Source organism: Pseudonaja textilis, chromosome 5 (genome assembly GCF_049901715.1).
Source record: "Pseudonaja textilis isolate UNSWEBS1 chromosome 5, rPseTex1.2, whole genome shotgun sequence".
NCBI lineage: Eukaryota > Metazoa > Chordata > Lepidosauria > Squamata > Elapidae > Pseudonaja > Pseudonaja textilis.
In genome coordinates, this window is record NC_141994.1 from 61430021 (window position 1) to 61457748 (window position 27728).

The 27728-nt window shown below is 37.3% G+C and overlaps 1 protein-coding gene across 10 annotated transcripts in view; it reads left to right on the forward strand.

Moving 5' to 3' along the window:
* The window catches only part of CACNA1C (calcium voltage-gated channel subunit alpha1 C), a 424790-nt gene that overhangs the window by 268693 nt on the left and 128369 nt on the right, over positions 1-27728 (forward strand). For 5 of the 10 annotated variants that reach the window (XM_087935069.1, XM_087935074.1, XM_087935065.1 and 2 more), the window contains 3 exons: positions 2645-2817; positions 11352-11417; positions 21026-21116. In XM_087935069.1, the coding sequence (XP_087791195.1) occupies positions 2645-2817; positions 11352-11417; positions 21026-21116 (330 nt within the window). The remainder of the gene's footprint in view (positions 1-2644; positions 2818-11351; positions 11418-21025; positions 21117-27728) is intronic. The other 5 variants (XM_087935071.1, XM_087935072.1, XM_087935068.1 and 2 more) reach the window with 1 other exon arrangement.

Sequence of the window (27728 nt, forward strand, 5' to 3'; positions counted from 1 at the left end):
TTTGCTATTTATTTTCCTTGCTTCTACACTGATATTTCTATTCTTTGGGGTGGTGTTATGGATACAATTGTTGATTCAGCATCTACATTTCTTTTGATAATATCAACGATCTTTGGCCAAACCCCATGTGGTGGAACAGTAGAACGCAGTATTGTAGAACTAGTCACTAGAGAGAAATTAAATGCATTCAAACTAAGGCTAGACCATCATCTTTGCATTAGTTTAGATTCCTACACTGTGTTGGAATTTGGGCTCAATGTTATAAATTAAAATTATAATTCTGTGTATTCCATGTTTATATTTTACCAGTTGGAATATATTATTTGCTTTCTTAGCACGATAGCCAAAAACTAGCAATACTGGAGGATCATTGTAAAATGAATTTGCCCTATAAAAGTGCTAAATTAGGGTTTGGTATAACAGTAATTTTGGAATACCTGAACACATAGATGCTAAGGGAAGAATTTGGTGTCTTGGTTTAAAGTTGGTTTATGAAACCTGCCTTGTTAATTTAGCTAAACCTGGCATCCTGTGTTATTCCTGGTTTGTTTTTGTATTCGTTCTCTTTGACAAATCCTGAAATATAGTACTTGAATAGTACTTAATAATACTTGAAAATAAATATAGACTGATTCCCAAATTCTCAGATTAAATTGTGGTCCAATGGTTTTCTCTCCAAACTCTTCTCTCATCCTCAGTCTTCATTCTACTTACACTCTGCTTTCTGTGAAATAATCTCCATTCATGTCCTTATGGCCTGCTAATTAGATTATTGTAATGTGGTTTATTCAATACCCTTAAAACCATCAAAACTTCAGCTGATGAACAGTGCAATTGCACATATGGTTCCAAGACAGAAACATTACTGCCGCATAACACCACTACTGTAGCAACTCTACGGGCTCTGATTGTTTTCATGCATGCTTTAAGGAATTGGTTGTGATCTACAGTATAAAGCTCCATATGCTTGTGGCTCACTGTAACTTCAGGAGTGCTTCTTCCAGGTAAAATATATATGCCTGCCCAAAGTGTCTGCCGAGAGTCCCCATGATAAGAGGTGACATTCACACAAAAGTAAAACAGATGAAACACAGAGCAAAAAGCAGCAATGTGTAAATATCAAAACATTTCCCTTGGTTCCTAGGAAACATTCCTGGAAATAGATTGGCGAAATAGTTGTACACCTCTGCTAGAGATTTGGATGTTGGCAAAAGACATGCAGATGAAACAAACCAGGAATTAACCAAATAAACTATATTGCTTTATTTTAACCTGTACTATATAAGCTAAACACAATTTGGCCTCGTGCAATACGCAAAAGTGCAGGAAGGAATGGAAATTGAATTACTTCACAAAATGTCAAATAAAAGAGAATTGTCTATAGATGCATTTTGATCACACATTTACCCTGTTTACTACCATCATTAGAACATTTTTTAATACTGTATTAGATATCCCAGAAAAATGTCCATTTGATATTAACATAATGGTTTTCTCTGATGCAGAAAAAATATACCAAGCCCCTTATGTAGTAGATGGCAAATATTTGCTTTGCTTGAGGTGAATTTCCATCACTCTTGCACGAATGCCAAGCAAATCAAACTATTTATATTTTTTAAAAAATCAGATTCAGTCTTTGACTCTATAATTTAAAAGATTTCAAGATGTGTAAAATACAGTCCTTAAAGCCAGGACAATTACTACCAGGTAGTAGATCTGATATTGTAATAAAAGAATCAGAAGTCTAAAGTCAATATTCTTTCTAGTGTTGAGCATAAATCTTCTAACTATTATTATTAAAAGACATTTTTAAATAATAATGTTTAATATTGCAGGGCCAATACAGCCTAAGTTGCATTTTCTAGTGGACAATACTGGGCAACATTATAAGAGATTGGACTCCACGGACATAAAAAATTAAATCGAATCTTCTTGGCTTAATAAAAAAATAATCTCTAATGCTCACCTTACTTATATGAAGTGCTGCTTGGAAAAAGGCACTAAATCTTGACTAGATTTTCTTATTGTCCACCTTTTGTTTACTGTTTCTTGGTACAAAAATGTGGGTTTTGGTAGACAAATTCTTATGGTTTTTTCACGTTTGTAGTAGGTCTATTTATTTTAATAGCAAAACTCTTTCCAATAATTAATTCACTGAGATGCTTTTAATCCTAAGAATTAAATAAAGTATCTTGTATTATTCTATTTTCAAATTATCATGATTAGAATCCTGACAATGGAACAAAAACCCAAACGATTAGGACAGAGAACATGAGACAGCAAATCAATACGACATAAGAAACAAATCTGCCTTATATTTCTAGTAATGTATTGAATTGCACCAGGTATAGGAGATTTTAACAACAACAACAACAACAACAATAATAATAATATCTACATTTCAAGTTACAAAAGTAATTTGAGATCCAGCATAGAGAGGTCACCTTAGCAGTTTTAAAACCTAGTAATATATCTCGAGGAACCACAGTGTTTAAATTAACATGAGCAGCTCAGTTATCATACCAAGAAATTTAATATTTTAAGGGCAATTCAAGTTATTCTATTATCTTCTCTCTCTTTCTCTTTTTTTCTTTGTATTTCTCTCTCTTCTGCTCTTTTAATTTAATCCCCTCCTTCTCACCAGGGAGTTTTCTAAAGAGAGAGAAAAAGCAAAAGCTCGAGGTGACTTTCAGAAGCTAAGAGAGAAACAACAACTGGAGGAGGACCTAAAGGGATATCTAGACTGGATAACTCAGGCAGAAGATATAGATCCAGAAAATGAGGATGAAGGCATGGATGAGGAGAAGCCCCGAAACAGTAAGAAACTTTCTCCTGTTTTGCTTTTTGCTCCTAGCCAGAGATGACTTCTGAAGGTGCTCAGCATTTTGAGAAACACCATGAGCTGAAATATGTTGTTTTTCTTCTGAATCAACTATTGCTTTATAAAAATAGGATGGGGAAGATGAAGAAGTCAATGTAATTATTATTGATTCCAAAAGATCATGTCCTTGCTTGGCATTGTGTTTTACAAAGGAAAACTGGCATATACTTTTTATTAGAAGATTCCCAAGAGATGTGGTTTAAAATGGGCTCTGTAGGTTTACTGAACTGCAATTCATCCTTTTCCCTTTGTAATAATTATCTTGAATACTTCAAGCTGACTCAGGTTTGTGCTGGTGTTTGTAACATTTCTGAAACATCCTTTTACCAAAATGTTTCAGGCCAAACATAAAAGCAATCCTATCTGTAAAATTAATACAGTACCAGTGAACTTAAATAGGTACCTAACATACTGTGTGCATTATGAGAATAATATCTCTAGATCAGAATCAAAATACTATCTGTATGATTTGTGAAATCACATTGTTTGAGAGATATCAGTTCCACATCATGAACCTTGCTTTGCTGTGGTGCAGGGTGTCAAACTCGCGACCCACAGGCCGGATGAATCACACACTGGCCATGCCCCCACCCACCCCAGTTTAGCGAAGGAGAAAAAAAGTTGCAATACATCACGTGACAACAACATGTTGTCATGAGTTTGACACCCCTGCTTTGGTGGAAAGGTAATATTGCTTTGAATGATGTCACTATTCCAATCAAGATGAATTGTTGCAGATTTTCTCAAACTATTTTTGAATATACTCTATCAAGTTTATAATATATCAAGAATTAGCCAGAATATTGGGGGGGGGGGGACAAATCAAATCAGTTATCTGACCTGTTTCTGTATCAAAATGAACAATATTCTTTATTTTAATTCCTATTCTGCTCTTCTACATAATGCTGCTGGAGGTGATTAGGAAAGGCACTAGTAGACACAGTCCTTCTTTTGCCATGCAATGCTTAGAAGAATGTGCTTTAAAGAGCAACAAACATTGCTGCCTTGTCTTTCTATCTGTGTGGTGATCTACTTTTTGGCAAAAGTTTAGCGGGTTTTGTATGGCACATTTAGATGAGTCCAAGATCATGTTAAATAAATGAGCATTAAATAAGTAGTTTTATCCCTTTCAGAACACTTCACAATTTTGTCTTCTTGCTTGGGTATTGATGACTTGCATTTTGAGAGCTGTGATTCCTCCATTAATAATGTTCGTTGTATTGATTCACCAAGTCAAAAAGTGGCTAATTTTGCTTCCATCCAGGCCCCCTTTTTATATCGTATTTCAGAGGTCCTTGCTGTTGTCTGGCCCTGAGCTTTGGAAATATTTATAGAGTAACATGTTATTTTATGTAAAAAATTTTGATGTGTGCTAAGTATGGATTGCATAAGTTTGTCTTTACTATATAATAAGATGTTAGGTTAAATTAGAATAGATTATTTTATTGTGGTCATTAACCAGCACAAGACTTTTTAAAGACTATATCTTTGAAACAATAGTTGCGAGGATAAATTTGGGAATGATGAGATTAATCATTGTCATAAAATCATTGATGTAATATAGCAATAATATGACATTGTGACAATAGCCTTTAGGAATTAATCATAAAAGGTATATTATATAGCCTTTTAAAGCAATACTTCTAGATTAGAAATTTCTCAGCTATACAAAGAATGACTATTCTAATAGAAAGGCAGAGTTTGAAAAAAATGCAAATAAGAAAAATTATTTTGTTATTATATGTTATTAGAAATAATGCATACAATATGACAATAATTACGTCGAAGAAGAGAAAAGGTGGCCTTGCAACGAGTAATGTTTTCTCACAACTACAGGTTTTTTTTCCAATCAGCTGAACAAATGCACACTGCATAAACTACAAAGTGGGGGGGGTGTGTCCTAGCCTTCCAGGAAGCAGGATGTTGATTGGTTGATTATTTTGGCTTTTCTTTCAGGCAACTGAGTTCAAATGCATTTGTGAGCATTTAAAGAACGGGAAGTTTTACAATTTGTTCATGCTTCATAGGGAAGGCTTATGCAAGGCAATCTCAAGTTTGATTTAGTTGCTAGAATGCATTATTTGTACTTCAAAATACATGCAAAATATTCAGTTAAAAAGAGGAAATAAGCTCAGTTCCATAATATAGTCATTAAGATCATTAGGTTTTTCAGTTTTATTGAAGATATAAAAGTACCTTCCAAGTACAGGTAGTCCTTGACTTACAACCATTTGTTTAGCACCTGTTCTAAGTTATGACAGCATTGGAAAAAGTGACTTTTGCGGTCCTCACACTTATGACCATAGCAGTCACATGTTCATTATCTAGATTAGGTTTGCAAATCCCTTGTATTTCAGTTTCCTACACCCAGTCTAATGGAGAAGCAACCTTGTTTTATTAAATAAGATAAATATTTAAGATAAGGCATATTTAAGGGAAATATTTATTCTCCTGTTTTCTTAAATAAATTAGATTCAGCAGCCACAGAATTCTATTGTGAAAAGAAAAAATAGCAAAGAAAAGGAAATAGAATGTTGACCAACATGGGTATTTATATGGATAATAACACATTAATCGTGTTATTATATCCTCTAGAATTTATTATCTGTTTTTTTTTTGTTAAAAAAGAGAGATGGGTTAGAATGCAACATTGCCTATTTTACTTTGTCTCTCAAGGTGGTAGCAATTCAGTATGTAACTGCAAAAATATTAGCTATGCATTTAATAGCAGGCATTATGTAACTGTACTCTCATACAGGAATAGTGGTTGAGGTGGTGATGGAATTGATGGTAACAATGGTAACATTCATCATGTTTGTACAATAATCTGTACAGAAGTTGTTTTGTTTTTCAAACAAAGAAAGCTACAGCCCTATCTATGCTCACTCAATTCTAAATCCTACAGCTGTTATTAACCTGTGCTGGGATGAAACAGAACAAAGATTTACCACTTTCTTTGAAAAAAATGGAAACGAGTGAGGGAGATCTTAAGTCACCAGGCTTAAAATCATACCAATTCCTTGTGTTACAGTTTAATGAATAGTTTCATAGCTGCTAAAATATATGAATGACTTTTTTATTCCTGAAGCTATCAAAAAGGAAGAACCAACAAATTTGTGTAACGTTAGTGGTGTAATGAAGGTCCTTCAGGCTGTCATCATTTTGCTTAATTTTTCCACACTTTTCTTGCCATGGGAAAGCAATGTAGGGGAAAAAAAAGAATTAAAACTGCTTTCTAGCCTTTCATTGATTTCTAACTAAGGAAAGTAAGTGAATTTAGCTAAATGGAAACTAAAGGTAGTCCTTGACTTACAACTGAAATTGGGACCAAAGTTTTGGTTGTAAGTTGTGACAGTCATAGGTCAAGGTATCCATGTGCGTGGTCCTGACTTTATGACCATTTTTGGCAGTTGTTAGGTAAATTATTTGGTTGTTACATCAATCACACCACTATAAGTCCATTTTCCCTTTAGTCAGAAATGAGCAAAAAACATCTCAAATCATGACCACTTAACCACGGGACATTGCAACCACTCATAAATGTGAGTGAGTTCCAAGTATATGCTATGTGTGACCATGGGAGAGGGTGGTGGAACATAAAAGCCATAAAGCACTCTTTCCAAGGGTATAATAATTCCAAACTACCGCTAAACAACTGGTTGTAAGTCAAGATCATGTAGAAAAAATCCATATGAACGTGATCACTGCAGTTACACAGAAGACAAAAAAAGAAAGAGGAATGAGTTACTGCCTAAAGCAGAGGTGTCAAACTCACGTCGTCATGGCATCGTCACATGACATATCGGAACTTTTTCCCCCTTCACTTAACTGGGCGTGGCCAGCATGTGACACATCTGGCCCATAGGCCCGGAGTTTGACAGCCCTGGCCTAAAGAATTGGATTATTCAAAATATTCAAACACTAAAAAAAATCTCAAAAATGACTGCTCCCCTACTTGGGAAGGTCTAGATTGTGGATTAAAAAATTCATTTTACTCAAGTCAAATTGTTGTAATAACCAGTTTAGCTGTTATAACCAAACTAGTACAGCTGTTTCTACATGCTTCTTAATAGCTACTTAATGCTTTTTTCTCACAGAAAAAGAAGTATTGATGGTCACTCCTTCCCTGTCTTGAGGTCTCTACAAAGACCAGTGACCATATCTGGTCAAACAGAGACGTTTTGGAAATAGCATTAGAAGATACAAAGAGGAGAGAATAGGAAGTAAGGTTGTATAAAGAGATTTCCCTTTTCTTTTAAAGAACAAAGGGGAAGAGAACTTGGGAAAAACCTGGGAGAAGAACTTTCAAAATAAGCAGAAAGGAGGAGTGAACATGTTCAGGAGCAGCAGGTGTGAGGAATGTTGAAGTTGGTATTTGATTTCAAATAAGTAGGCAAAATTTGGGCTGCAGAATTATGTTGTAGCATTACTCATTTTTATTCAGTCAGTAAAACACCAACTTCTTCTGCATTAAGGATGTGTCCAGATTAAATGGATATATATACAAGTTAGTTGAGGAATAGCTATAGTTAAAGTTAAAACTTACTTTGACAGGTGTTTGAGGCAAGCTTGTATAGCACTTGCACACACAAGGCCTAAACTAAGATAATAATATTAGCAATTCTCCAGCTCTAGAAATGCTTCCAAACATATTTACAAATTTCAAAGAGCAATTACTCTCAAAGCATTAAACATGCCTATTATAAAATATAATTTGATGCTGTTTATACAGCTATCTAAAGAGACACAAAAGCCAAAATTATACTCCTGAAAAACATGAGGAAAGCCATTCAATTAGAAAAATCCTTGTTCAACCTCGTTATTCGAAGGTGCAAAACATTAAGATGTACAGAACTTTCTAAAGAGTTTTTCTGCTTCAAAGAGTGTGTTGGTGCCAAGGAAGCCCCCACTCTTAAAACATTGAGACAGCCATGTCCTTTGGAAGGTTTGCTGTGGCTGCTTCAAAGCCTTTTGCAAGTGGTCATCTCACTTCCCTACCTGGTAAAGAAGGAGAAGGAGAAGGAGAAGGAGAAGGAGGAGAAGAAGAAGAAGAAGAAGAAGAAGAAGAAGAAGAAGAAGAAGAAGAAGAAGAAGAAGAAGAAGAAGAAGAAGAAGAAGAAGAAGAAGAAGAAGAAGAAGAAGAAGAAGAAGAAGAAGAAGAAGAAGAAGAAGAAGAAGAAGAAGAAGAAGAAGAAGAAGAAGAAGAAGAAGAATTGGTACTTCAAAGCCTTCATCCTTCACCTCACAAATGTGACAGATACAAAGCACATCCAACAGGAATGAGCACACAGTTCTGTGTGAAGGTACTCTTGAAGGTACCTAGGAGCTGAATTGTGTGGGGCTTTAAAGATTAAAGCTCCTCCTGCTTTACCAAGCAGGTCCCAGGCTCATCTCACAATAAACATTCCAGGAGCTTTGTGTGTGGAGGGGTAAAGGTACTCAGACTCAAATCTAGCCCTTTGTCAGAATTGTCCACCAATCAGAACATTATTGTGATTTTTCAATGGTTTACCATCAGCTGGTGATCTTCAGCAAGTCTAGCAGATTTAACTAAATATTTTGTTTAACCTGCCTTCTACATCAGTATCCAGTGACAACTCAGAACTGAAGCTGTGAAGATATGAACTGACAATGGAGAGAGCAGATTTTGCTGGTTTTTATTTAATGTTCTGCTGTCTGAAAAATAGAGGGACAGCACTTAAATTCAACAGTCTGGGAAATGTCCACTCTCCGGCATGCTATAGGCAAGAATTAGCATGTGCTTTCAGAGATTTTAGTGATCCTAGGGAATGTTTTGATATATATAATATAGCCTTTCAATTACATCTAAAATAGACTAGGCCATATCAAATTGCTTCTGGGAATTGTACAGGAGCTGATTTGAGCCCTTTGAAGAGTGACATATAAGTATAATGAGTAGCTTTAATTATTTAGTATAACTCAGTTTATTCTGCATTCATTTTAAGAGCTACAGAAAAGAAGATTAAGGTTTAAATTCAGTATAACATGCTCATGTAATAGCATATTACCTGAAATACAGTGGTACATTAATCTGCAACTGTAATCCCAATTTTAAAGTGGTTTCATCTATTGGTAAAGGGATGGCATTTTTCTTATCTCTGTGTTTCCTCATTTATAATTTTTTCCCACCGAGCAAGTGTAGTTTTGGAGATCTGACAAGATCCCTACCAGGATTTCTGATTTATCAGTACCATTGTGAAACAGCCACACACAGCAGTAGACCAAATAGTCTTGCAGAGAGGCAATGGGGTTTGGGACTACTATGAACGTAAATGCTGTGTCCAGGGGAATGTATTGGACTTCTATATATTTTCCATGATTCTCTGTAATAGGGAGGAAATTATTATTGGGACTCACTATTAATTCATTCTTTCTCAACTGAACCTAGTTCTCTAGTTAATTGTGGTGGGGGGAAATAGGAGAAGAGAACACTGTTATATGCTTTGCTTTGAATTCCTAAATGAAAGGCAGGACATAAATCTAGCAATAATAAATATGTTTCAGTTTTGATTATACTTTCTGGAAAAGAAGTGGCTGGCACTGTGGAGCACCAATGGATTGTTCTCTAAAGTACCTTTCACGATGAAACTTTATTGTCAAGTAGGAACGGTCCTTTATTTACCTGTGCTCAATTTGTTCTAATGCTTGCAACATCTCACAATATAAAAGCAGAAAATTGTTTTTTAAAAATCCATTTTTATTGAATCATAAAAATCAGAAATTGTACAGCTATCTGATCAATAAAAATAATAACAATGTATGCACAAGCATACGTTTCATCTACAGGTAGTCCTCAACTTGGTAGTCCGCAATTTAGGTGGTTGGTAGGCAAACCTGGCTTCCCTCATTGACTTGGTTGTCAGAAGCCAGCGGGGATGGTCGCACGTGATGAGAGTCACATGATTCTTGGACGCTGCGACCATCATGAATACACGCCAGTGGCCAAATGTCCAGATTTGATCATGTGATATGGGGTACTGAGATGGTAAATGGGAGGACTGGTCATAAGTCACTCTTTTCAGTGCTGTTATAACTTCAATTTCTAAATGAATAGTTGTAAGTCAGAGACTACCTGTATTCAGCGGTGGGCTGCTACCGGTTCACCCCAGTCTGGGCGAACCGGTATCTAATTTTATAATTTTTAATAGCTGGTTCGGCAAACCAGTAAATCCCACCCCGCCCCTCCCAGGAGTCCCCACGTGGGTCATTTTGGATGCCAGGTAAGTACAGGGCCTGCACAGAGGCTTGGGGAGAGTAAAAAATGGGCCTCCCAGAGGCTCCTGAAGGCTGGAAACGGGCCCGTTTCTGGCCTCCGGAGGGCCTCCGGAGCCCATTTTCACCCTCCTGGAGGCTTGAGGAAAGCCTCCGAAGCCCAGGGAGGGCAAAAACGCCCTCCTCCCACGATGGTGCAGGAGGCTGAATAGGCCACACCCACCATGGCCACGCCCACCCATCAACCGGGCAGAGAACTGGTTGCTAAAATTTTTGAAGCCCACCGCTGCCCATATTTGATTCTAAATGCTTCTAAATAAACCTGTCTCTCTTTTCACTGTGCTGTTACTTGTTCTAGCTGAATTTATGAAGACTGGCTAGACTAGATTTCCGGAAGTCAGACTGTTGCTGTCTTAGGAAACTGTTATCAATGTTTTCCTTGTAAAAATGAATGATTAGAGATAATGCCTTCTTGGAAAGCCAATTACTGTACTGTTTTGAACCAGCTTCAAATCCCATTGAAGTTACTAACTGACCAACCAATCCCATTTCTTCTCAAGCTTGTCTTCAGGATTGCTATAAGAATAAAATGGTGGGAAGAATAAATACATTGCCCTCTTTTGGATAATGTGGCAGTGGTACTAACAAAAAAATGGCTCTGTGCCAAGGGCTAAGAAACTCTAAGAGACAGATTACAGTAACAAGGCTGCTTGGGGAGGCGTAGGCCAACCAGATCTGGAGTAGGTGGCACAGAGAGTTAGTTTTCTGCATCTCTAAGTTGCCACCCAGTCATCATCTGCATAATACAGTCAGTTTATGGTAGTCCTAGAGAAGCCATTACATTGTCATTGATGTAAAAATAAAATATGTTTCTAGTAGGTAATGTCCTAAATTAGTGTAAGAAAGAATGCTGTTGGATTAGATGAAAGGAGTTTGTTCTGTTGAATTTTGCAATTCTACATTTCAGCATCTGTGACTTCAGTTTAATAGCCTGGTATTTCTGGAGTTTCCTCAGTCCAGGTGGAAGGAGATGTTGTTAGATATGGACTGTGCCCTCACTGTTATAATGTTTTATTTTCCATATGCCTTTGTTTTCATTTTGTGTCTTTAATTCACACCATGAAAGATAGAGTACATGTAAGCTGAGTTCCTTATTTCTTTTTCTTTTGATTGTCCCTGGCTGCATGTTCTCTGTTGATGTCTTGTTCCTGGTACTTGATCATCTTGTCTGTGGAAGGAAACACTCCAGCTGATAAGAAGAAAGGAAGGTTTGCTTGGTTTAGTCACTCCACAGAAACTCATGGTAACGTTCCAATGTTCTCTGTGTTCATCCTCTTGTATATGTGTGTGTTTCTCTGTGTAGTAGCTGTACAGTCTTTTGGTGCATGTGTCTGTTTCTGTTGCTTTTGCAACATCATGCTCTTGTGCTCAAAGTGGAAATCTTCATTTACGATCCACATTTTGTTGGTATCTTCAGAATTGTATTGAAGATTATCAAGATCACTTAAGCATCTGAGACATTTTATCTGATGAATACGTCAAGATAATTCTAGTCTGTATATCCTATGCTGTGGTAATTTTATTTAGCTTCTGAATGCAATATGACAATAATTATTGTAACTCAGCTATGATCAGTAATGGCTGGTGCTTTTTGAGGCTAGTAGGGTAAAAAGCTGGGCAGCTAACTACAACAAATCATGCTTAGCGAACCAGGTTAAAAAAAAAACCAGCTGGAGCAAATTGTAGGCTGAGCCAGAATCATAGTCGGTACTTTCAATATCAGGTGAGATTAGACATTCAAATAAGCGGATACATTTTTGTAGGCAAGTATTTTCAATACCATGATTGCAAAGATAAGAGTTGGGAAGCTCATCTTAACATTATTTTGTACGTACAGTACAAATGCAGATTAGAGGCATCATCCATGGACATTCTGATTATTGATTAGCCGGGTCCCAATTGGCTCTGGGTAACTGATCAAGATCTTGTACATGCACCAAAGACCTCAAGATGGCCTCCACTGTTGCTTAGAGAATGGAGATGTTGGGGCACAAAACACAGAGGAACAAGAGAACAAACATGCAAATTAATTAGCCTGCCCGGTCACTCCCAGAGTCATAGGAATGAAGTAGGAGGGGAGGGGAGGCTAACGAGAGGCAATGATAGGACAGCAAGTAGGTAGCTTTCTAGGCTATAGTTCCTACTCTTTCATATCTTAAAACTCCCTAATCACACTGCCAAAACACCTCATTCCCAATAGAATGGAAGCAAATGTCTGCTTTTTCTGAGAAGGCCACGTGTATGCGTTTACAGGAATTCTTTTATTGCATTTATCATTGTGATAAATTTTAAGGATATTACATTTTTTATTAAAAATACTGCTGACAATGTTTTTAATTGCTGTAACTGGAACATAATCGGGAAGAACCAATGAGGGCTATAGCATCATTTGCTAGTTTGGCAACAGTCTTCCATAAGCTCAAATGTAAATACATACCCAAAGAAAGATGATTTTGTTCTCTTGTGTAGTTGTTCCATTTGTTTCCAATTTATTTAATTAATTAGTTTAATGAATTGTTAATCCTACTTTTATCTCTGATGTGGCAAAAGATAACTGTATAAATCTACCCCAGGTGAGTAAATACTAATCAAAATAAATCATCTTTGCTGACAGGTTTTTTCATAGTGAATGCTGTGGATCCTCCAGGTTTTATTAAACTTTGTTATTTGGGAAACTGCTAGATCACTTACCTATGTTCGCTGAGTCACTTCTGCATAGTTAGTTTGTTGGCTATGATTTGTTTTATATATCTTATTCAGAGATATGGAAAATATTCATTGAACTTAATATTACAGAACTATGGATTTACATTGATTATGGATTATTAAAGGCCTTTGTAGTCCGGAGCTACTGCTGTTTAAAGCATTGAGGAGACTATGTTTAACCTTGTTAGCCCCAACTAAGGATATAGAACTGTGTTTAACGTTGAAAATTTCATAGTTAGCAGATGTGAGGATTCGTGAATTTTGAACGTGAAGCCTTCTGAAATATAGTGCCTTAAGCACGTACCAGTAATGAAGTTGAGGCTGGATTATATCAACTAGAACTCGATGAGACTTAAGTAAGTAATCCTGTTATGTAAGTTGAATATAATGAGTCACCCAGATTTGAAAACAGTATCACCCAAACTGAAATATGGGTGTTACTATGCCGTAACTAAAGTGCAAACTTAATGTGAAGTTAAACATGTGTTTGAAGTAAAGGTTCATTCAGTGAATAATATTCTCTCCCCCTTAAGCAATCTTCTCTCTTCTTTAGGATAATCTCCTTTAAGCTTTACCATTTCTTTAGATAGGCAAGCAAGAGAAAATAGTAATGCTGTCATCTTATGGATGTATCTATCACAAAAAAAAAGATTGGTGTGGCTGGCTAGAGAGAAGCAAAAACTGGCTTCTTTAGTTCTGGGTAATGCAACTGCGGTGTTTTCAGCTGGTTTTATACAGTTCCTGAGGACCAGTTGTTAAAATGTCACATAGAACAGGAAAGAAAAAAAATGTCCAGAAGGCGTCTAACAAGTTTTGAACTTTTCATGAACAGGGCAACCCAAAGTCATGACAGGACCATGCTCCAGGCTTTCTAGCCAGACAACATATACAGGCAGAGTGGGAGAAATATGAACCTACAACCTAGCTTTAATTGTATTGAAAATATTGGGACTTAATGAAGAATATAAGTCATTAAAAGAGAAAGGTAAAAGTTCCCCTCGCACACACATGCTAGTCGTTTCCAGCTCTAGGGGGCGGTGCTCATCTCTGTACAAAGCTGAAGAGCCAGCGCTGTCGGTCATGTGGCCGGCATGACTAAACACCGAAGGTGCACAGAATACTGTTACCTTCCCCCAAAAAGGTAGTTCCTATTTTTCTACTTGTATTTTTTACGTGCTTTCAAACTGCTAGGTTTGCAGAAGCTGGGACAAGTAATGGGAGCTCGCTCTTTTATGCGGCACTAGGGATTTGAACCCCCAAACTGCCAACCTTTCTGATCAACAAGCTCAGCATCTTAGCCACTGAGCCACCATGTCCTAATAATAATAATAAGGCATTACTTCCTTCTTAATAGAATTTGATATGTGTAATTGTGCATTATGGATGAAAATCCTTCTAGATGTTTATATGTGCATGTGACAATTTAGTGCAATAGAACTCTGGGGATAAAATTGTATTACATCAGTCCAGTTTTAAGCAAAAGTATAGTCAGGAATTTTGAGGTTATGGCGGCTGTTCCTTCATTAGGCAAGACCTTAGCCTTTTAATTATCTATATTACCAGGCTTTTACTATCCACACTCAAGGATCTCAAGCTATTTCTCTTTTATATCTTTAATTTTCTGAGCCGTATCAAATTACCCAACCTCTTAGGATTAAAAAATACCATCGGGCTTAAAAGGAGTTCTTTGTGTGGACCTTTTTGGTTTTTTTCAAAACCACGGCAATTCTCAAGTATTTCAGTTTCATTTTGGTTAAATTTTATTGTTATTTCTGAATGTGCAATATTAACATACCATAATGGGAAATGTCAATTCCATTTGAAAGTTTAGGGGGTCATGACACTGCAAAATTTGAGAATCCCTATTTTATTGGTGCGGATCATACCGTGCTTTTAAAAACTGTGCTGAAATAATGCAACCTTTCACTGGTACATCCTTGATGAGCAACTACTTTGATAATTCTCATTTGGAAGGGTTAGCATGACAAATTATTGCTAGAACCTGTTAATTGCCTAATTTAAGTAATACCCTGGGCTCTTCAACATCTTCATCAATGATTTCGATAAGGGGATAGATAGTCTGCAAATTTGCAGATGACACTAAGCTGGCAGGAATAGCCAACACTCCAGAAGATAGGCTTAAGATACAGAAGGATCTTGACAGACTTGAACATTGGGCGTCATCTTAGAAAATGAAATTCAGTGGTGAAAAATGTAAGGTTCTACATTTAGGCAAGAAAAATCAAATGCACCGGTATAGTATATATGGTACCTTGCTCAATAGTAGTAACTGTGAGAGGAATCTCGGAGTCCTAGTGGAAAGCCATTTAAATATGAGCCAGTCCTGTGCAGCAGCTGCCCCAAAAGACAACACAGTTCTAGGCTGCATAAACAGAGGGATAGAATCAAGATCACCGTGAATTGTTAATACTACTTTATAATGCCTTGGTAAGGCCACACTTGGAATACTGCATTGAGTTTTGGTTGCCGCAATGTAAAAAAGATGTTGAGACTAGAAAGAGTGCAGAGAAGAGCAACAAAGATGATTAGGGGACAGGAGGCTAAAACATATGAAGAACGGTTGCAGGAACTGGGTATGTCTAGTCTAATGAAAAGAAGGACTAGGGGAGACATGATAGCAGTGTTCTAGTATCTCAGAGGTTGCCACAAAGAAGAGGGAGTCAAGCTATTCTCCAAAGCACCTGAGGGCAGGACAAGAAGTGATGGGTGGAAACTAATCAGAGGTGGTATTCAGCAGGTTCTGACCAGTTCTGGAGAACCGGTAACAGAAATTTTGAGTAGTTGCACTTTTCTGACCCACACCTTGTTCCAAGGAAACAAACACGAAACAGACGTAACAGCAAAACCTTTTAATGATTCTTTACGAATTATGCTCCTTCATGGTTAAAACGCTGTTTCAAACTAATTGTCTCTGATAAGAGCGAGCCTTGCCAAGGTTGTACAAGGCTGCCAAGATCAATAGACAAAGTTACTAAGAAATATTTCAAACACAAAGAATCTCCAAACACCAACCAAGATATTCCAAACGTCCACAAGGCTTGAGAGCAAAAACTTCTTTGCTTCTCAGCTGACTTTTATCTCTTGAGGGAGGGGCCATTACCTTGCAGCCTTACTCCCAAGTTGCCCATGCTGCTGCAGCTGCTCTTTCCTTCGAGCAGCCTTGCACGCACGTGCACTGGGCACAGGCTCCTCGGGGATCTCTTCTTCACTGCTTCTAGCCTCCACAATCTCTGAAGGCAGCATTACACTCCCTGATAGTCCTGGCCCATCCCTGCATAGCACGCAGGCCCCTCATCTGAGTCCTCCCTCTCTGAGACCTCAGCTGTTCATACCTGCTGCCGGCGAACCACAACAACCACCTCTGAATTGAACCCAGTTCTCTCCATCCTGTGTGCATGGATGGAAGGATCAGCTGATTGTCTCTTCAGTGACAAACTACCTGGCCTGCCCATGCGGAAGGGGCAAAAGAGGAGGCCAGCAGAAGTGATTGTTCAGTATTGCATCTGTACAACACTATGGATCAAATTGCTTCTTTTTAGAGACAAGGACCAAGCAAGAACAGATAAAATTAGCTTATATGAGTTTAGTTCTCGACTTACGACCAGTTGCTTTGTGATCATTTGAAGTTACAGTGAATCAGATTCGAAGTTCTGACCGCTAGCCCACTGCTCACAGTCACATGGGGCTGCATGTGGGGCTGCATGTTGGGTAGTCAGCAACCAGCCTGTATTTATGGCCATTCATAGCCTCCAATGATCACATGACTACATTTCATGGCATTTTGCTGAGAATTGGCATTTACTTCCAGTTTTTGGCAAAAAAAAAAAATACCCCATAGCAAACAGTGGCTTTGCTTTATGACAGCAATCTTCACTTTATCATTGTGCTTTACAACTATCATGTTCACTGTACAACTGCTGCATTCATTTAATGACTGCAGGGGAAAAGGCTGTAAAATTTGGTCAATCATGGGTCACCAGCTTTTATGACCATCAGGATTTAAGACCATAATGGGCAATCTCCATTGTAGTTCTAAGTCAAGGATTACCTGTACTTTTGGTTCTCTGCATTTTTTCCTGTTTCACTCTGGAGCAGATCTAGAAGAAGGTATGAGAGCTTCATGAGAGATTCTCTTACCCTTTTCTATCTCTGTTCCAAGGAAGGTGAAAGAAGGACTGTTTATGATTAATTCCCTCTCTTCATTTATCCGTTACTTGGAGTTTTGGCTCCTTCCTTCAACTCCTTGGAAAAGCTCAGATTGACCAACATATTTCATTTATATTGGAATAAGCTGCCTTCTTTGCTTTCTGTCTGCTGGGCTGCCCCTCTTTTTTTTAGTTTCTTTTTTCCCTTTCTTTTTTTTTCCTTTTAAGCTTCTTTCCATTCTTAAAAATCACACAATTTTCTTTGGAGTTGAGTATATAAAATTTTGGCCTCCTTCAAGCTCCATGTATTACTTTGCTAGGTTTACTGTGAGTGCCACCCTTTAGCGAATGTTTTGACAGTGACAGCAAAATTCTGCATTAACCTAGGATTTTCAAGTTAGTATGCATAGTAAGAACTGATCGCTTTACAATCTAATGTCTACCATGAAGTTTCTATATGACTCTATCAGCAATAAATTTTAACAAGATCCCTTGAACTGAGCAAGGGATGAAAATCAATGTTGTTTTAATCTATTAAACACAACCTGAAACCTTAATAAAATGTTCTTTATATCTCATTAAAGAGCCCATTGCCAATATTCTGTAACTATCACAAAAAAAAAGTAGCTGAGGTGCTGCATGGAATGAGATTTAAAGAAGGATGGAAGCCTTTGATAAGGATCTGGTAATGCTAGCTGTGTATTCATATTACAGTATGAGAAAATGTTAAGAATTTGATGCATCCAAATTATTTAAATGACCAACTTAAAAAGAACTACAATGCACATAATTATGTTAAGGTTTAAGACTTTGATAAATATTGGAACACGTGCTAAATTTTATCAAGAATAACAGTGCCTTATATACAAAATGTATTTTGGGGATCTGAGAGATTTTTTTTCCTTTTTTAAAAATAAATTTTTATTATATTTTCCACACATACAAATCTTGTATACAGTTTTTAACAGTGGTTCGGCACTGACAAATATACATTTTATATATCTTAATATATGCATTTTCTTTCTATAAATCTACAATCTCTATTGTGCCTACTATAGTTACCTTTACTTATATGCCTTATAGTCTATATCTCTAGCCTATTATCCTCTTGAGGTCTCTTGTAATAATTACATTTTCTATTTTCTTATTTTTATATCTATCTTCTAACCATAGATACCATTTATGCCCTACGTTGTAATATTTGGAGTTCTCCCTTTCCTTCATTTCAAATGTGAGCATGTCCGCACATTCCAAGATTTTATTTATGACTACATCTTCTGGGGGGATGTTGGGTCCTTTCCACATTTGTGCAAAAGCTATTCTGGGACATATTTTTTTTTCCTTTGCATTTTTTCCTTTTAGCTCCTTAGCTAAAATCTTTGACAGTATGGGTAGTCCTCCACTTACAACAGTTTATTTAGTGACCATTCAAAGTTACAGTGGCACAGAAAAAGTGATTTGTGACCATTTTTCTCACTTACAACTATTGCAGCATCCCCATTGTCATGTGATCAAAATTCAGATGTTTGACAGTTGGTTCATATTTATGAAGATTGCAGTGTCCTGGGGTCATGTATCACCTCTTGCAACTTTTGATGAGCAAAGTCAGTGGGGAAACCTGATTCATTTAACAACCATGTTACTAACTTAACAACTGCAGGGATTCAGTTAATAACCGTGGCACGGTCATAAAATTGGGCAAACTCACTTAACAAATATTTAACTTAGCAAGAGAAATTTTGGGCTCAATTGGGGTTGTAAGTCGAGGATTACCTGTATTGGAAACCCCTGGTGGTTGAATAGATGTGTAAAGTAATATCTTGTTAGCCACCAGTGGCTAACAAGATGTTACTTTTCACATCTATTCAACTCCCTAATATTTAGGAAAGATAGAGTACTTATCTTGGTTTTCAAGATGTACAAAATAAGGTGCTTTCTGACATAGTATCGGCTGCACAATGGCATTATTTGTTGTCCTGTTTGAAAGGAAGAAAAGAAGACATTGTTTTGTCCAATGAACAAATCCATGCAAATCTTTCAGAAGACCAGACTAGAGTTTACTTTGAACTTTACTGAAGTGAAATAGTCTCTTTTATTTTACTGGATATTATATAGATTACTCATGAGGAATTCAATTGCAAACAAGCTCATTCCGTAGGCTCATCACAATCTGAGGGGATCATCCAGTTTGCAGAATGGAGAATTTATAGTTTGTTTTACCTGCAGTTGTAGCTTCTAGATGGTACACACATCTTCATAAATATTCGTGAATTATGCTTTTAATCTCTTAGTCTCACAGTTAAGCTTCATACCTATGTTGTGAATGAAATGCGTGTGGCATGGCCTGCCCTATTCAAATTAGCTAGTGCAGAACAATACATTATTCGTTTCATCCATAAATCGGGTATTTTATGAAGTGTCCAGATGTTTTAATAAAACTGGCAAATATGGGAGGAAGGCTATTATACAAGAACAGTGGAAAAAAACAAGAAATACACTGGAAAATATGAGAATAACTTAGAATAACAGAATTGAAAGGGACCTTGGAGGCTATCTAGTCCAACCTCCTGCTCAAGAGGAGATTATTCCAAACATTCCCTTCTACCTAGGATCGAACTTACAGCCTCCTGATTGTGAGGCGAGAGTGCCCCCTCTAGGCCAGGGTTGAAGATTAATACCTGAAGATTGTATCACGAAGCAGTGATTTTATTGTTCAGATCTCCGACCTATAGGATGGAGGTGCAAGCTGAGGCACATTTGGGCACAAGCCATGGGTGGGCAGTGGACACAGATAATTTGAACGATAAGATAATTTTGGAAAGAGGCTTGTTTTAATGACCCAGAATTCAACATGAACTTGTTATCATAGATTGGTATGCTATTTGTTCCTTTAATTTGCCCTGTAATTTGTAAGATAATTTATAAGATTCTTAAACACGAGGCAATGCGGGGCATGATATGTGATGTGTTTCTCAATTTCATCCACTTTAAGATGGGTGGACTTCAACTCCCAGAATTCCCCCAGCCAGCCATGAAGTTCATCCTGTTAAAGTTGCCAAGATTGAGAAACACTAGTCTAGTAGTTAAGGCATTACAACTTTTCAATGCAACCTATATAGTAAATCTGGCTGAGGAATTGTGGGAATTGAAGTCCACCCATCTTAAAGTGACTAAGGTTGAGAAACACTGTATATGTGATTGGATGGATGGATGGATGGATGGATGGATGGATGGATGGATGGATGGTGGCCTTTATATCACTGTTCAGCAGAAAAGATGCCAAAGGAATAGTTAGTCATAAGGTGTTGATTAATTGAAGAAAAAGCTCATCATTGGAAAGGCTATATCCTTGCAACTCATAAGAATCAACATCAGAGATGGTTGTCAACTATGCAATTGGACAGTGAGTTAAATACCCAAATCTCGAAATATACAGATAGTCTTCATTTGCTAACCATTTGTTCAGTGACTATTTGAAGTTATTGAGACTTGTGACCAGCCCTTAAAGTTGTAGTCATCATGCAGTCGTCATGTGACATTTCACTCTATAACCACACTGCTTAGCAACAGAGCTGATGTTGTAAGTTGAGTACAGTTATGTGATATTTCACTTTACAACTACATTGTTTAGTGACAGAGTTGCTGGTCTCAGTCGCAGTTGGTATGAGGCAGTGTCTGTGCCTGCGTGTGTGTGTGCATGTGTGTGTGCGCGCACATACACACACACACACACACTCTATGTACAAACTGACACTTGAAATTTGTTTCATTATCTAGAGGTTACAGGTCTTACTTGAGATTTTTATTTCAATCACATAGGTCTGAATCTTAAAACTCCATTCACCTGCTCGTGCTTCCTCTTCATACTTAATATGTGCCTTTCTGCTAAGCCGGTGCTTTTGCTGATAGTAAAACTCATTTATGCAGGACGGACTAATTACCAACTATCATTTCTTTTTCTTTCTTCTGACCCTTGCAGTGAGCATGCCCACCAGTGAGACAGAATCTGTGAACACCGACAATGTGGCTGGAGGTGATATTGAAGGAGAAAACTGCGGCGCACGACTGGCGTGAGTTTGATTCTGTTTATATTATGTTGGTGTCCTCTTGATTACAAGAGGGAGCCTGGATGGAATTAAGGTTTAGTGGGAGTGAAATATCAGAACTATCTTTGTCTGAAAGTGTTTCTTCCAAAAAGAATGAAAGTAAATTTGGAGTGATTCACATTTTCTGTCAGATTTTTCCATAAATGCACCAGAAAAATTATTCCTATGACTTTGCACAAAAACAGTATTCCACTGCCCGCTATCCAGAATTTCTTAATTTTAAAAAAACTGCCATTCATATTCATAGAAAGTGATATTAAGAAGAATTTCTCAAGACAGATTCCTTGGCCAAGCCACACATTTGAAAGGCTCCTTTCAGAAATTTCAGACTGCATAGAGCAAATTAAAGGGACAGTAAAAATTAATCCATTTTTCTCCCTTAAGAATAAGAATACATCCGATCCTCAACTTACAATAGTTCATTTAGTGACCATTCAAAATTACAACACTGTAAAAAGTGACTTATGACCATTTTTCACACTTACGACCATTGCAGCCTCCCTATGGTCACGTGATCAAAATTTGGCCGCTTGGCAACTGACTCATATTTATGGCGGTCGCAGTGTCCTGGGCTCATGTGATCACATTTTTTTAAACTTCTGATAAGCAAAGTCAAGGGAGAAGCCAGATTCACTTAACAACTATATTACTAATTTAACAACTGCAGCAATTCACTTAACAACAGTGGCAAGAAAGGTCATAAAATGGGGCAAAATTCACTTAAATGTCTCACTTAGCAACAGAAATATTGGGCTCAATTGTCGTAAGTCAGGGACTACCTGTATCTTCCAGAGAATTATTTTTAAAATGTGTGAACGCTAGGAGAAACATAAAAATATATGGAGATACAGAGAGCATAAAATGTCTTTGGTGAAGCATACTTTGTCCCAGATTAAGATTCCTTGGGAATACATTATGTTTCACGTTAAATGTTCACTATCCTCAGCAACTTGACACAAAGTACAAGCTTTATCCTTTATTTCTTATAAAAACATGACAGTAAGTATAGTTTAGATACATATATCACATATATCACAAGACAAACACAGACTTCAGAGAGTAATTAGGACTGCAGAAAAAACAATGGCTACCAACCTGCCTTCAGTCAAGGACCTGTATAATGCTTGAATCAAAAAGAGGGCTGTGAAAATATTTACAGACCCCTCACTTCCTGGACATAAACTGTTTCAACTTCTTCCCTCAAAACGACGCTATAGAGCACTGCACATCAGAATAACTAGACACAAAGACAGTTTTTCCCCGAATGCCATCACTCTGCTAAACAAATAATACCCTCAAAACTGTCCAACTATTTACAAAGTCTGGATTACTATTGATCTTCTCATCACTCCTTATCACCCATCCCTTCCCACTTGTGACTGTATGACTGTAACTTTGTTGCTTGTATCCTTATGATCTATATTGACTGTTTTCTAGTATGATTGCTTATTGTACCCTATGACTATTATTAATTGTTGTATCTTATGATTCTTGACTCTTGACAATGTATCTTTTCTTTTATGTATACAGAGAGCATTTGCACCAATACACATTCCTTGTGCGTCCAATCACACTTGGCCAATAAAGAATTCTATTCTATTCTATTCCTTTAACAAAAAAAATTATGTTCAATGCTAGCATAGCACAACCTTGAGCATTTCTCCAAGTTAGAAGTGCATAAGTGGCCATCTCCTGGTTTAGGTCAGAGTTCTGCTTGTACCAAAACAATTGTAATAAAATCAGAGTTTGCTGTGATGCCTCTGTTTGCTGTGGTGCCTCTGTTTAATGCTACTTCAGAGTGTTTAGAAAAACTCAGGCACTCACAGTGATCATACCTGCACTTCTTGTTGTTCCTTAATTACTTCATAATGAGCAGTTTTACATGATCTCTTCAGGTGTTGAAAACCCAGGTGAAAGGGAGGCACAGATCCTATGATCTCATCTCAGCCTCTCTTTCTTGAATATGCACAGAACTGGTTCATGGGTTTCTCACTGTGCACTCCATCCTTGGAGTGAGAACCAGGATTGGCTTGGTGGGAAGGGGGTTGAATGAGTGGCGAATTGGCTGTAGCGAGTTATCCCATTCCACAGCAGGGGAGGGATGTCCTTGGATACGAAGTGATATAAGTGTGTTGATTCCCTTCTTATGGGTAAGAACTGGAGGAGGAACTCACAAGGTTGAATGAGGAAGGATGCCCCTACCTGCTGGTGGGAGGAGCAGGGGAGGGGTGCCTTTGCATGTTGTATATGTGAGAGTGTGGTAGTGTAGTGGGGAGGTGGTTACAGGGTACCCTGTTGATGCTGAGAGCTGTTAGACTAAAGTTCCTTGGTGTGTGGATCCACAAAAATGTGGATTTTTGTATTTTTTAATATCTGTTGTTTTTATATCTATTGTTGTCTCTGCCTGTCATATGCCTTTCAATAAAATTTGTTACCTTGAAAAGAATCAATCATGTTCTTTTGGACACATCTTTTTAACAGCTTTCAAATAGAAATAAATTTTTACATAGAAATAGTAACTTGGAATAACTGCAGAAGATTGTCTGAAAAAACAATAATTGAGAAAGTGACAAAGATCATCTTGTAAAATAACTAGGAAGAAAGAGTTTATATGCAAGAACATAAACCATGGGAACAGAATTGCATTTTGAAGCCAAAGGCCTGTAATCTCTTCCCAAATGAGATAAAAACTAGCTTACATAAATGTTTTTCATCATGATTCAAAATAGTATTTTTCAGTGACCCAGAGGTTTGTAAGAAAGCAAGATTTTCCCATGCACAGATCTATGCAGTGTCTAAAGAGGCATTTGCCTTATACAATCCCTTGATTATTACAGTATATATGAACTGGACCACAATTCTGGAGTAGTGCTATGTTAGGGGTTATTTTCCCATCCCTGGAATTAGACTGATACAACATTCAAATCAATCTAATTAATTCATTTGTTCTACAGCATTTAAATTATGTGCAGTCTACTATCCTACAGAGATGCTCAGCTATGTCCTTTGTTGAAATCTTGTTTGAGAATAATATATAAATGCAGTTTCAGAACTATAAAAAAAATGCTCCCCAAGCTCAGCTTGCTTAGTTCTTCTGCACTGACAGTTTGTCAGGAATTGTAGTTTGCAAAGCTGTCTTTCTAATGTGGGAAACTTTGCACTCCCCAGGAGTGGGGAGGGAATGGAGATTTTGCAGTATCCTTCCCCTGCCATGCCCACCAAGCCACACCACGCCCACCAAGCCACACCCATAGAACCGGTAGTAAAAAAAATTGTATCCCACCACTGCCATAGTATGTCCTGAAAATCTTATCAATAATGGAACTGCTCCATCAGAAGTAATCACCAAGCTTTCAGCATATTTTTCTAGACAATTTATTTGGTGCTTTTGTATCTGGTGGAAGAAGTCCTACTGAGACTTCCTTTGAACACCAGAGCCTGAAGCTGGCAATAGACAACTTTAAAGCACAACTTGTATTGTCAAGCTTTCTTTTTGATCAAAGAAAGTATTTTGATTCTTTGGATCCCATTTGATTTTCAAATCAAAGTTTGCTTCTGCCACATGCACCTGATCTGAAAAAGGTAGCAGTGGAGTCTATTTATAAACCATGCTGTTCGAGCATTGTTTGGGGAAATAAAACTCTAAGGCTGTATTCGATCCAAAATCTAAAATTATTTAAAAGCACAACTGCTTTTCGAAGACTAAACCATTTGGAGGAAATATTGACAATGTTAAGATGAGCCTTCTCAGTTTTGTATGTAAAAAGACACAAATAAATTGAAATTGAAAAAAGTCACATCAATTTATTTTATAGGATAGACTTAATTAACTTTCGTAAATGAATGTTCTTGACATTGGCTGGATTATACCTTAATTTGGGAAATAATCAATGTAAACTAAATGGAATTATATTCATGGTGAGCAAATCCTTGGCTTCTGAAATAAATGCGCTTTAATGTTTTAGTGTGAAAAGGACTCCTGACTAATTCTGTTTTGTTATTTAACATGATTGATTGCATTTAACTTTATGGATCTCAGACTATCATTTGCTGGATTTGGAGGGACAATTAATGAGAAATTAGTTCTCAGATTTCATCTTCTTATAGGGAGATGAACAACAGCACTGGCTTTTATGAAATATTCAATATACTGTAGCTTTGGTCCAGTTATTTTATTTTAATATTTTAATTCTGGTATCCAAGCATTCATAGCATGTACTCACAAGTCCCCACATTATTTTAATAATTAAGTAAAAGTAGCTAAAGTGCTCAACATCTCGCTGCATAACCAAGATTTCTGCAATTTTGTGTGAAATTTTACAAAACGTCATCCTTTAAAAAGGACATTTATTTTCTTAACTAATTTTTTAAATTAATGATAATGAACATAATAGTGCAGTGCTGCCTCCTGGCATAAAATATTGCTAATCCCTGCTATTCAGTATAAAAATAGTTCTTCAAGGACTTTCAGAGGCCAAAGGTCCTCGGTTACAAATTGACAAGCCCCTTTTGAAAGAAACCATAATTTGAGATGCATTGGGACTTTTTCGGATTCTCCAATACATCATGTCCTTTAACTCTTCCTCACCCCTTTTGGGCCTCTAACCAAACCTGTGATGGGAAACATATTATGGGTTGTTCTCATAACCATAGAATTATTAGCATGATAATACTCCGTGTGTTTGCTTACTTTTTAGTCAAACATGAAGACCCCAGAGATGAACAGATAAACAGGACTAGGACTAGACAAAACTTTGGATTCAATCTGTAGTCTCCTAGTCCCAGGAAAAGATGTTTCTAGTATGCCCAAACACATCAAAAGCAGTTATTTCTAAAGGGGTGCACAGAAGAGTGGTATTCAGCAGCTTCTGACTAGTTCTGGAGAACCGGTAGTGGAAATTTTGAGTAGTTCAGAGAACTGGTAGTGGAAATTTTGAGTAATTCAGAATACCACCTCTGTGTGGCCCCACCCCCATCTATTCTCTGCCTCCCGAGTCCCAGCTGATCGGCTGGGTCTTCTTTTGTTGCCCCGCACAGGAGAACGGAGCTGGAAAGCAGGGTAGTGGGGTAGGAATGGTATGTTGCAGTATCCTTCCCCCTGCAGTGGGGAGGAAATGGAGATTTTACAGTACTCTTCCCCTGCCACGCCCACCAAGCCATGCTCACTAAGCCATGCCATGCCTACCAAGCCACGCCCACAGAACCATTAGTAAAAAAAAATTGAATCCCACCACTGGTGCACAGACCATTCTGATTGAACTAACAATTGATTTATGCCAGCACCCTACTTCCTGTAACACATAAACATTGAACGAGATGGATCATTGATCCCTGAAGGTGCTTGATAGCCCACCCAAAAGAAATTACAGTTGTACCAAACGATCTTAGATGTACCCAGGAGTTTTGTGAGAAATTTCACTAGGAGAAGCAGATAAAAAATGTCAGTGCTGCATATGTAAAAAGTTAGGGGTTGGGTGGGGATTATTAAATAACCTGTTGGCAAGACAGGGAGTATTAGACGCAGCTTTTAAAACCCACAATAAAATCACTACATGCATAAAAAGTGAAATAACAGTCACATCTATTAGCTTAATTAGATAAAAAGATTTTCAAAATACTGCTAAGCTGCTTTGATGAAAAAAAAAAAGCGCTACATTATATTCACCCAGTGGGGCAGTGTATGATTTGAATTTCATTTTTCTAATGAGGACCAGTTTAAAATTTTAAAGGGTCTCTAGGGCCTGATAATTTTGATGGATCTGTTTAGAGTTCTCTGATCTACCCTCTCCTGCAATGCAACAATACAAAAAGGAATTCTCGCTCCAGCTAAAAGTGACTGCTTCGGAATAGTGAAAATCTTCTACCATTTCAGTGGTATCATTATATCCATTTTAACTTCTGTTTTTAGCTGGAGTAAAACTGAATAATGAACTACATGAAAGAACTCCAAAAATATAATTATTTGTTGAATTGGTAAAGATAAAGCGATGACAATCCAGTTTTAAGGTATTTTTGGGTTAACAGAATGCTATGTACAACTGTCTAGAGGCCCCTGAAAATTTATTTAAGAATTAATCTACTTCTCCTTATGCCCAAAGTTTCCCCATATTTTTTATGGATGCTTACTCAATTCTCTCCATCTTTCCTCTTTGAATACTTCTTTTTCCACTTATAATATCTAACAATTATCATAGTCCTCAGATCTCTGCTTGTTTCATTTTCTGATTTTGCTATATGCACACGCGGCTCTTGTTTTCTATCATCTCATTTCCCAAAGATAGCCCAGTAGATCCATAACATTCATTTCACACATTGGCAGATCATGGGGAGATCTATTTGAACTTTGATCCATTCACTCTTCCTTTGCTCTCTCACTCTATCCCAATGTAGCAATAGTTTAAGGCTTATTTTTCTCATAAATCTGCATTTTTATACATAAAAGAAATACATTGACATTTCAGAATAGTGTGGTAGAATCTCCAGCTAGAGTGAGGGGAGGAATGAAAAACCTGTGCAGGGAAGGAAGTGACATAAGCCAGCCAGAATTCTTGAAGTCTTTATCTAACCGTTCCTAAG